The 12,031-nt window shown below is 43.9% G+C and overlaps 1 protein-coding gene across 1 annotated transcript; it reads right to left on the reverse strand.

Moving 5' to 3' along the window:
- Positions 1-85: 85 nt before the first annotated feature.
- Positions 86-8,995, reverse strand: LOC105455862 (ankyrin repeat domain-containing protein 50). Its single transcript, XM_011699527.1, has 15 exons — positions 8,536-8,995; positions 7,399-8,170; positions 6,675-6,848; positions 6,209-6,379; positions 5,737-6,048; positions 4,933-5,254; positions 4,573-4,819; positions 4,089-4,272; positions 3,777-3,993; positions 3,412-3,603; positions 2,908-3,149; positions 2,040-2,578; positions 1,565-1,693; positions 1,117-1,294; positions 86-840 (listed from the first exon to the last, which is right to left on the reverse strand). Exons 1-14 carry the CDS (start codon positions 8,643-8,645, stop codon positions 1,123-1,125), a joined length of 3,783 nt encoding a protein of 1,260 aa, XP_011697829.1. The 5' UTR covers positions 8,646-8,995; the 3' UTR covers positions 86-840; positions 1,117-1,122.
- Positions 8,996-12,031: the final 3,036 nt, after the last annotated feature.

A 12,031-nucleotide genomic window follows, 5' to 3' on the forward strand; every position in this document is an offset into this window, starting at 1 on the left:
ATGAGTCCGTAATATCGTTTCTTCTTTAACCTTTTCTCTCCTAATATATAATTTATACATATCTTTACAACATTATTTTCTTTTCGGTTTAAAGTTTACTCATTAAAAGATCACATATGCATTCTGTTTGCATCCAGTCTTCTGAAGAAATTTTCATCGTTAAACTTTATCGTTAAACGTTACCGTTCTAACGTGGCAATAACATCACGCCCTAAAGTTTCTCTCTCTCTCTCTCTCTCTCTATCTCTCTCTCTGTTCAAGATTTTAATAATAATTTTTTAAGTATATATACAGAATACCTCAAAAGCTGATCAATTTCTCTTAATAACGAACTTTAGCGACTTTTCTTTTTTTAACCTCCGACTGTTGCAAACCGACGTAGCTTCCTCTCTGAAATCGGTGATTCGGAGACCGAGCAGTGTTTGCGATATTCTGTATAAACGTCACACATACAGACATACACATACACACGCCCAATACGAAAATGCATGTGTATGTGCATGCGCGTATTACATTAGTGAGATCAGTAAATAATTCCATTAACATATTTATACAAAGTCATGTTCTGTTTAGTTTACATATCTATGTCTACATGTACTTTCCCTATGCAAATTAATATTTGGTTTTTTGTGTGCTACGCGATCTCTCCGTTTTTTTTTTCACGTCACATCCCAGAAATATTCACTCCTCCTTCCTCTTCCTTTTTATTTGAGGTAATTTGATTTTGCTCAAATAAACAGAGAAAAATTTGTTTATTGACTTTCGCTTTTTGTTCGCAACTGATCGCCATCCACGGTATTGGCTCCCGGCTCTTCGTCGAGGCAATCCATAAGGTACAGCCTGCGGAAATAAATACATTTCATATTATATTTTATATAATCGTATTTATATTACATTTATTACTATAGATTATTTAATTATATAAACAAGATACTGACGGACTCTCGTATTTAAAATTAAGGATAAAATGTTTGTGTATTTATAAGTATAATTAAAAATTGATTTTTTGCGCGCACTAATTACCGCGCTTGACTGTCATTAGCCTTTTTTGTTTCCTTAATTTTAAATAAAATATAATTTAATAAATTGGCAAGCAATAGATAAACAATACGATACCTGTCCCTACAAGGGTGTTTCCTTTCGCGCTTCCGCCTTCCACTGGAATCCATTTACACGCGTTGTAATAGGCTTATTTCTATTTGTAGCATTCTCAATTCCATTCCTAACGCCCGCTACTAATCTCATGGCTGGGTTGGACACCAAGCCATTACGCTTTGGTTTTACATTGCTTGCACTGAAATTAAATATAGTGGCACTTTATACGAAATTTGTGCTTGTGAGTAACATATATGTATATATTATTTTGTTTCGTCGAAGAGCTGACGTGAAAAAGTTAAATGTAAGTTGAAAAGAAAAGCAATAATGTATCAAAATTTTAGAAAAAAAAAAGAATAAGAAAAATATCTCATTATCGTTAATGCATGTCTTTGCCTCTGATACATTTTAAGTAAATGACCAATATGTTAATAACCAATTGATACATAGCATGATAAATATGTCTAACATTGTCGTATGTCCTCCTTGACTACATATTCTATCTTTTTTCGCTCGGGAGGGTTGAAAAAGGAAGGAAAGCCTATCGCTCATGAAGCGGTGTGTCTTCCTTATACGACCATTGTGATTTCTGCAAAGTCTAAAGAATTGCATTGAAAAAAATTAAGATAATAAGTATGCTTTTTTAAATTAAAATTCGAATGAAAAGATGGAATTACGTATGATTTTTATGAATGATGTACACGTGTGAAACACAAGATAAATGAGACGTTTGACCGATACTCGCCGGGTTTTGTGAAAATGTGTGCCCGTAAATAATTTGCGATCTCTAAATGTAGTCTGATGTGTCTCGTGTCGATGAACAAAAAACATTTCACGATGAGAAAATGTTAGTTGTATGTGCTGTGATAAATATAATTAATGTGTTAGTATATGTGCTTATAACTTGTGTATACAATTTGTTACTATGTATATCAACTGCTTACCTGCTAGGTGTGTGATCCGAAATGTGCTTGACGCTTCTACCAACGCCGGCGCCGCTATTCCCCAATATTATTCTCATATGAGTGTCTCGCGTAAAATGCGTGTCGGCCGAATTCCGTTTCTCCTCGTGCCCGTTCTCCTTGTCCTTCCCGATGTGCAGGCCCAACATCTCGTTCGTCAATTCGAACGGCTTGCTAATGTTATTCCTGTCGATAATCTCAGTTTTGATGTTGATAGGCTCGTAGATGACGGGCGTATGCTTGTATCCTCCGATCTGCGTTTTGTACGACATATTTGGATTTGCTGCCAGCAACGACACGCCCAGCTGACTCTGTATCACGTTAACTGCCGTCTGAGCGCTAGGCGGACTCGTGTTTGTAGGTGAATATGGGATAAGGCTGTCGCTTAACGGTGAGTGCGGAGGTGAGGCGTATATCGGGCTCTGCGGCTCGCTTTTCAGAGGTGACAGTAACTTGCTGAGCGGCCGACTCTTCGCTCCTCTCGAGCACTGCTGTAGTTGTTGCGTGAAAGATAATGGTGTCTGAAATTATGAAAGTTAGGCAATTTAGATTTTTATTTTTGTAAGAATTTAAATAATCTACAAGTCATGAGAAAAGTCAAATAATTCTTTTTATAATTCTTAATCATTTTCGCTCGTTGTTGTAAATACAATAATTAATAAGATTGAACGCAATTACAATCAATTATATTGCTCGTCTTTGGCCGTTCAATTTTATTAATTATTGTAATTCTTTTCATGTTTTATATAAGAATTAAATAATTAATCATGCTACAACCGTGAAATAAATCGGACGATAAATTAATTTTATCGTCCAACAAATGTGAAATGTTGCTGTGTAGTTTAATTACCTGACAGTTAACCATCGAGTTCTGATTGAACTTTCCTTGATCGCTCTTAGTGCTGCCGGTTAAATTACTGCTCGATTTACTGTTGCTCGAATTGTTGCCTAGAGAAACGCAGCTGCGTCGTTTCGTCGAGTCTGGCGATTCCGCTGGACTGTATTGCGTCGACAGAGGATTCAGAATTGCCGACGAAGGTTTAGTCTCAGCCGTCGAATTGGATGTGACAGAAGTAGCACTACTGCTACCACCTGGAAATTACATAACGTCACATTACCGATTCAATTTTCGACTAACAATACCAAAAGAGAAATTTCGGTAAATTGGAATTGTAAATTTTTTTTTATATCACAGACAAAAAAAAGCAAAATTTTCTATTAAAACAATTTCAGAATCCACAATTCGAATTTTGTTATTTCTCGCAAAAGAGAAATGAAAGGAGCGATATCTCTGTATCATTTTTCTAAATGCGTACAAATTTGACTATGAATAAAACGGAAAGTGTCAATTAACCTCCATTAATGCCGGGCCTCAAACTGCGTTGATTCGCGGAATGCTCTTCTAACAGCCTGACAACTGTGTCGTGACCGCTTTTAGCGGCTACTTTAATGGCGTTACGTCCACAGTGATCGGAGTGACTGGGATCGGCGCCGTGATTCAAGAGCGCCCGAACACAGTGCTCGTGTCCTTCCTGAGCGGCTATACCTGCAAATTGGTATTCTCCTATCACATAACATGCCCCAGTTTTATAGGAATTACAACCAAATTATAAAAAAATGTTTTTATATAATTAACGTATCACATATCTTATTCATGTTACTATATAAAGAGAAATCATTTAGAATTATTTAAAGAGAAATTATTTATAATTAATGTACCTAGAGCCGTTGCACCTTGATTACAAGTATGATCAGGAGTTGCACTATGTTCCAAGAGTAACCTGACGATCGCTGCGTGTCCCTGCCAGGCGGCCGAATGAAGCGGCGTTCTGTTTTCATTGTCGCAAGCGTTCACGCTGGCTCCACCCTCGGTTAACAATAACGCTACCATCTCTACGTGTCCCTGCCAGGCGCTTACATGTAACGACGTTCTACCCTGTAGAAATACAAATGTAATAATTATCACACGCGAATCATCATTAGATAGTAAGTAATTATTGAGACGTCTTAACGCGATTGACGATTACTTACTTCTGAATCTCTACTTTCTACATCCGCGTTCGCGTGTTCGAGCAGAAACCTCGCCATAGCTAATCTGTTTTCTAACGCGAGTATATAGAGAGTGCTCCTTCCATCGGCATCCTTCGTGTTAACATCGGCATTGTAAGACAACAATATCTTCACCGAATCGTAATGCCCTTCCAGAGCCGCGAGTCTATGAGAAGGAGGGATAATTCATTTAGAAAATGTCCGCAATTTACAATCCTATTTATTAGCGTAGAGTGATTCGTTAATTATTATTGGAAAGTACGACAATTAAATCTTAAAAGAAAAAAGCCATTCTTTCCTAAAAGATATTAAGTGCACTTGAATTGTAAATGTTTTAATTTAAACTTGTGTGTTGAATTATAGTCTGTAAGACATTCGTAGCTCTTCCTCAATTAATTTGAAATTGTATTAATTAAAAAGTAATAAAGTGTATAAGTAGTACAATCATAAATTATCAGCACAGTACCTTAAAGCGGTTTTACCGTCGTGGGCATGCTGATCTATAGGCGCGCTGTGTTGTTTCAGCAATCTCTCCACCAACGATGTATGCCCCTCCTGCGCTGCGAGCATAATAGCGCTCTTTCCGTCGTTGTCCGTCTCGTCAATCTTCGCGCCAGCCTCCAGTAACGCCTCGCAAACGTCGACGTGACCCTCGAACGCCGCGTAGTGTAGTGGGGTCCAGCCAGAATTGTCTCTATGCTGCTCGTCTAGGCCTTACGTGGAAATTACGTCACTTTATACGTTTATGACGGTGAGACAGAGACAGAGAGGAGGATCAGGGCACAATATGCTCGCGCCAGTTAAACTTAATTTTAGCAATGTATACCTCTGGCGAGCAATTGCTTCACGACGTCCGTGCCACCCTGGGCAGCGGCCACGCTGAGAACGGTCCTGCCTTCGTTGTCTATAGTGTCGACGCAGCAGCCCCAGTACAGCAAGAGCTTGACGACCGATCCGTGTCCCATACTCGCGGCCGCCCACAAAGGCGTTCTCCCGGTGACGTCGCAATGATCCATATCCGCGTCGAATTCCAGAAGCAAATCGCAAACGTCGCGGTGACCCTCGAACGCGGCGACCAGCAGCGGAGTCATGCCGTCTTTGTCTTCGTGATCCACGGTGGCACCTCGCTCTAAAAGTATCGTCACTACCTGCAGGCAAATTAACATACAATATACATTACAATATATACTTTAAAATAAAATATACTATTAAAATATATATTACAATTGTTTATACAATGCTTTTCTGTTTAATGTAACAGTTAAATGTAGATCACATTAAAATTAATTATATAATTATATAATTACTACTTACAATTAATTAGTCGTGCTATCGGAATTAGAAAAAAACCAAATTTGTATTTTTTCAATGAAATAAAACACGTTTTTATTCTAATGTTTTTATCTATTAGAAAAAAAAACGTTTTTTTTTACATCTTTAAATATATTTAATATTAAGTCTTACTTATGTTTTATAGCGATAATTTTAATCAAAACTATTTTCGCCATATTTACAGAACAGAATTGTATTAATATTTATTGATAAATTCAAGAATTATCTGCTGACGATAGTACAATGATGTATAGCTAATACAATATTTGTCTAATTGGTATTCAAGTGTAGGACAAACCTTCGCGTATCCGTGATTGGCGGGCACGCAAAGCGCGGCGACGCTGAGCGCGGTTCTACCGTCGCTGTCCGCGTGATCGATCTCGGCGCCGAAGTCCAAAAGATGTTCCACGATCTCGCTGTGACCCATATACGCCGCGGCGATCAAGGCGGTCCTACCTTCGTCGTCCGTTCTGTTAACGTCCGCGCCGTGCTTCAAGAGAGCCTTAACGATGTCCTCGTGGCCGCCCCATGCGGCGGCTCTTAACGCAGTTCGTTGATCCCAATCCGCGCAATCCACCATAGCCCCGTGCTTCAGAAGTTGCTCGACCACCTGAAACAGAACACGTGAGAGACGCCTGTTTCATTTACGACTCGCGCGAGACCTGCCATTTAATGGCCTCGCTCAATGAAGACTATCTCTTATACATATGATGCCGAGTTAATGAGACTTGCATATGTTCTTAGAGATATGCCACTTAATCTAATTATACCTGAGTGTGCCCTCCCCAGGCAGCGGCCCTGAGGGCGGTCCAGCCGTCACAGTCCGCGTGATCCGCCCTCGCACCGGCAGCTAGAAGAACACGCACCACGTCCGCGTAACCGTGCCTGGCGGCCAAGTTCAGTGGCGTTTGTCCATTCCGGTCGACCGCTTCCAATTTTGCCTGCGTTAATATAAAAATTCGTCAAGCTGTTTCAACAGTGAAACCAATTTTTTTCATGTGGAAAAAAACATGAAGATGGACTTGATGCTTTTTGAGACGGACATTTATTTTTAAAAATTAAAAATTTAATCAAAAAATTAAAAAAGTGCACAAATGAAAGTGTTATAGATTTATGATTAATCATTTTAACACGCTTGGTTATTTAGCTTGTAATCCGTGAGACAAATATCGTGGGCTCTCATAATTAATGAAAAATTGCATTGCTATACACAATTTGAGAATATAGTTTGCGTACCTGGGGACAGGCCGCAAGCGCCAATTCCAACAGAGATGCATTGCCGTCGGCGGCTAAAGTGTGTAACACCGTTCGTCCGTAAGAGTCTGTTTGATTGATATCTCCGCTTTCACCGAGAAGCTCTGTTAACGGTTCACTCGGAGATTCGTCAATGGGGCTCACATCTTGCGAAACCTTTGTGTAGGAAATTACGCGAAATTAAATTTTCGCTACAATTTTCCAATTACCAATTACAAGATTTTTGTTACAAATATTTTTTCCATTATAGTAAACTACAGTGTAGCGTTATCGAACGTATTACGAGTCATATCATATTAATGACACGCATGCGATTTAATGACACTTGAAATTTTCTATGGATCGCATTGTTCTCTCTTATCATTAAAAAAGGTATACTGACCCCGAAAAACTAGATTAGATATTATTATATTTTATTATCATGGTTTCCTGTTTTCATGATGTTCACAACAAAACTAGAGATTAGATATTACTTCTAATATTTATTGCAGTTTCCGGAGGGACTTTTAAAAAATGGATTCGTATTCATAATGAACTCTGTCTTAAAATATCTTTATTTGTCTGAAACTTGTCCTGAATAAAATATTAAGAATGCAATGAACGAATTTCGAATGTATATCTATTTCATCGATTAACAATCGCGTGCTCTTCTCCTCTCGCGTTTACGGATTCTCCTTTTAATAAAAAATAAAATAAAAGAAATTACCTGACTAGAAGAAATAGCATCTTTGCTGGCGTCGTCGTCAACTACTTTCTCGGAGGGCCTTGCGCCGGCGTCGATGAGCAGTCTCAGAAGCTTAACGTCCTGCCGCGGCCAAAGGATGCACTCGGAGCTGTCCAGATAACAGCCCTCGATGGGCGCATTACTACCAATCATCCAGAGCACTTGAAGAGTGTGAACGTCCAACGTGGTGGTAACCGGGATGCTCGTTATCGCGCGTTGCAGGTGTTGCGCCAGCACGCAGATCTCGTCGGGATTGAGCTCGGGGCCGCGTAGCGTGTAGTAGGCCGCCAGCATGGCGTGACCCTCGGTGGCCGAACAGAGATACTTCTGAGTGCAGTGCTTGACGTCCAGCAGCCATTCGGCGAAGCTGTGGTGAAAGAGCATCAATGCGCCGGCACGCGAGACCGATATCACCCGGCGTAGCAAGTGGAGCCGACGATTGAAGTCCTCCACGGTGATGCCGACGCAGGCCGTCTTCACGCTCTCGTACAGAATCTCCTGAGTGATGGGCAATTTGGCGGCGAGTATGACGTTGAGTAGGGGCTGCACCTTGCTGAATTGCTTCCTGCTAAAGAGTCGCTGGCAGAGCCAGAGGTATAGGCCGTTCAGCGTCCCCGGTATCTCCCGCACCTCGCGCAGAACAATAAAGTTCTCCGCCACGCCGTCGAGAACTTTCTCCAGGTACAGAAAGCAGCCGTTGCTCTTTATGTGCAGCTGGTTCAGCATCTCGGCGGTGTCGCGCGAGATGTGCTGCCTGTGAAAGTAGTTTATATAGAAGTATTAGCGAAACGATTACTCACGTGTGACAAGCACGTCGGGCGATATGTAAGTTTAAATATCTCTGTTATTAATAAACGCAAAACTTTTGTGTGCTATTTAAGAGTACTTAAGTTTCACATATATTTATTAAAAAATACATTTTCTCTCGGTAATTAAGATTTTTTTTATTTAGTCTCAATTGTTTTCTCAAAAACGACTGTCGACAAAGTTAAACGCGAATATATGAATTTTATCGTTTTAATAAAAAAAATTTTAATAAAAATTTCGAGTAGATAACAAATAATTGACGAGACCTAAATGACCCAGATGCATGACAATTTATGAGAATCCAGTTGTTACCTGAGCGCATCCTCCTGATCCAGCCGCGCGAGAATATACTGCTGAACGTCCCTAACGACCTGGGACTTTCTCAGGTCGTCTAGCGAGATCTTGCGAAAGCCGGTGAACATGCGGGAGATGGTCTTACTCTGCCGTCGAGCGGTGCAGACTAACAAGAGCCACTGTGGGAACAGATGGTGATGATTAGCTAGTAATTCAGCTATTGTACGACTGACGTTGTCGTTTTCTCTCCGGGAGTCCCTGGTGCCAGTCTGTGGTGGATTCAACGTCTGGCCCTCGTCGATGGAGTCCACCAGCAGGAAGAGGCAGTTCTTCGGCGGCTCGACTTCCAGCAGCGGGAAGAGCAGGGCCTTCTTCAGAGCGTCGTCCGGATCTCGGTCCAGAACGTCCGGTTGCAACGCGGCCTGTATCTCCGGATCGGTCCGCAACTTCTCGGCGTAGGCCTCCGCGATGGCCTCCCTGGACGTGAGAGGCGGCGCGGTTGCGACGATCGTCGTCGTCGTCGTCGTCGTTGTCGTCGTCGTCGTCGTCGGTGTTGTCGTCGTGGGCAACGCCGCCGCCGCCGTTGTTGTCGTCGTCGCCGTCGTCGTCGCTGTCGTTGTTGCCGTGAGCATCGTTGTGGCGTTCGCGGACGCGGCCGGCGAGATGGGCGTGTTCGACGCTCGATAATGATGATGATGATGATGATGATGGGCGCCGTCCGAGCTCGCCTGGAGCAGCTGGGCCACCAGAGATCGCACGAATTGCGCGGGCGACAGAGAGGCCTCGCTCCTAGCCTGGCAGAAGTGTCGGGCGAGCAGACGGCGATTCAGGGACCGCTGATGCCTCGCGGAGGCGCCGTTCGACGGCCACGCCAACTCGGCGCAGAGAGCCGTCTTCCCGCTTCCCGGCCCGCCCACGATCAGGGCGCCGCACGTCTTCGACTGCGGCCGCTGCTCCAGGCAGTGCGACAGCTTCGTGAAGGCCCATTCCCGGCAGAAGAAACGCTTCTTCTCGATCACCGGCGCCGCCATCTCGATCACCGATTTCTCTCCTCTCCTGTTACACACTGTTGCGAGATGAAATCCCTCTCCCTCCGCTCTTCTCGCGACTGAGTTTATCGGGATTGCCTAGTGTAAATCGATTGGCGTAAGTGGATCTTTGGCATGGGTTTCACTATATCGGTTTCAATCCGCGTGCGTTTCAGGTCGCCTGGACGTATATCCGATTGGATATCTGATCGGATAAGCTGTTCGCCTCCTATGTCTCGCTCTCTCCGGAGTGCCGCGGCTAAATGCAGATCTGGTGTAAATGGCGAGGTGAGTGACGGCAGTTCAGATCGGCTTAAGTGCTGCGACAAGATTGACCCGACCGCGTTGCTCTGTCAACGGAACATCGGTGGGAGCCCCAGGGGGCTCTGAGGCTTCCTCTGACTCCATTCAGGAGTCTCATCGCCTTGTAACCGCCGAACAATGCGCCTCGCGTCCTTGCATGCTATCTGAAAACAAAAGAAAGTTCTCTTTTCTTCCTCTTGTTCCTCTGGCATTACGGCGATTTTCGTGAACGCTTATAATATATAATGTAGAACGACGAACATAAAATTAATTTGCCGCGGATTGACTGCGCGTCGATAAAATCACCCTCAAACAGAATATAGGGGAAATCTAAATTTATACGTTAAAACGCACGCGAGGTGCTCCCGTTTGAATTTATTCGGACGCAAATCGCGCAGCTGCGGCAAAATACGTGTTTACAACGACGATAGACACGGCAATATAGCGGTTCGTAAAGTAAATTCAGAGGGACTTTTATCCCCGTATAAATACGTATAGCTCTCGCGTTTAAGCGAGCAATTTGGATATATCGCGTGGCGCGACCGTAGGTATATATCTCTCCCGCGCGGATCTTTAAAAAGATCGTCCCCGTTCTCCTCGTTCCTCGTCGCAATTAACCGGTCCAACTAACCGTCTAATTGATTCGCTCGGTGTTAATCTTTGGACCGGGCGCCTCTTCTGGAGGAGTTCCGCTAGACGGCTGGATGGCCCTCCTCTCCCAGGGACTTTAATCGTTTCCTTACCGTCGCAAGATCTTGGCGCAATTCCGCGCCCGGGGAGGTAAAATGATATTAACTTAAGACGGTCTTCCGTTTAGCAAGACAGATTAGCGGCGCTGTCCATTAATGCGATAATTAATAATCCTAACACGGCGCGAAGAGGTTCGACGACCTCGCCCATCGCGTTCCGCCGGATGCGTTTATTATCGCGCTGAGGGATAAATAACCTCGGTATCGCGGCGTACAATGCGGGCCTTTCGCAATCTTTACGTATTTTCACTTTTTTTTTTTTAATGAAACTCGCGCGCTGAGGATTTTTATTTCAGGCCGCGGCGCGACGTCGCGCAAAATTCTGGTAAAAGTCGTCGACGATTCGGTGTTGTCGCTCTCGCGCTCCGGCATGCTCGTTTCCGCTACCAGACGTGCGTTCCGCAAGAAAGCCCATCCTCCTTCTCCCTCTCTCTTTTTTTTTCCTCTCTCATCCTTTCGCTCCGATAAATTATAAATACGTTCCCGCGGCGTATTGCGAAATCGATTCGATTACATCCCGGGGACCGTTAGCGTATAATGGCGTTACGCGCGACGAAATTGTCACGCGACCGTTTCTGACCATCGCTATCACCGATTCCTCTTTCTCTCTCTCTCTCTCTCTCTCTCTCGCTTTCTTTCTTTTCTCTCTTCCGCTCTCTAGCAACGTGGGAAAATGTGTTGCGCGAGAAAACGCGAAAACGATTTTCGCCGAAAGCCACAAATCCGACTGTCACGTCGACCGATACACACACATACGTGCCATGTGCGTGCGTGAATGTAACGAAAGATCACTCGGCACGTCGACCAACCGCCGCGCGAACGAGAGCGGCGGGTGAGGGGGAAGGGGGACGAAGAGGACCGCAAATCTAACTCGTGCCCGGAAACTGGCGCGATAAATTTCACGTTTATCCGCCCGGCCGGGAGGAGCCAATCGGGCGCGGTCCGATATTTCCCTTTATTTTCCTTAATTGGACAACTGCTTAGTTACGGTAGCTTTCCGCGTAGCCAAGGCTCAAATTAAAATTCTATTAAAAGTAGAATCCGCTTGAAATTAATGGAGATAAACGGCTCTCCTTGACTCGCCCGCCTGAAAGAAAGTTTTGTTCAGGCTGAACTAAGTTCCGCAACCGTTTGCAACATTAAGAAGAAAAACAACGGCGTGGTGTCTAAAGCATTAAAAAAAAAAAAAACAAAGAGAAAGAGAAATTCATCGCCCGCTTTTGCAATACCGCTACCTGGATGTTCGAGGTGCATCTCCCGTCGGCGTGTCTTACAATTAATGTACCTTTCCGCGATGAGCAGCTTCGCGCGGACCGAACTTGCGCTCGGCGGACGCGAAGTTGAGAACTGTGTCGCGCTTCGCGGTCCATTCATTCGGCGACGACGACGTTTGCCGCGGGACTTGTAAGCAGCCGTGGGACTTGGAAACTCGCG

Source organism: Wasmannia auropunctata, unplaced genomic scaffold, assembly GCF_000956235.1.
Source record: "Wasmannia auropunctata unplaced genomic scaffold, wasmannia.A_1.0 LD335828.1, whole genome shotgun sequence".
Lineage (NCBI taxonomy): Eukaryota > Metazoa > Arthropoda > Insecta > Hymenoptera > Formicidae > Wasmannia > Wasmannia auropunctata.

What these genes read in the sequence shown, in the direction of transcription:
- LOC105455862 (XM_011699527.1), bottom strand. Translation starts at nt 8,645, where the DNA reads ATGTTCACCGGCTTTCGCAAGATCTCGCTAGACGACCTGAGAAAGTCC. An exon ending in CGCTTGCGGCCTGTCCCCAG is followed by an intron (nt 6,380 to 6,674) that starts GTACGCAAACTA and finishes ATATTAACGCAG; the next exon opens with GCAAAATTGGAAGCGGTCGA. An exon ending in GACGGTAAAACCGCTTTAAG is followed by an intron (nt 4,273 to 4,572) that starts GTACTGTGCTGA and finishes TCCTTCTCATAG; the next exon opens with ACTCGCGGCTCTGGAAGGGC.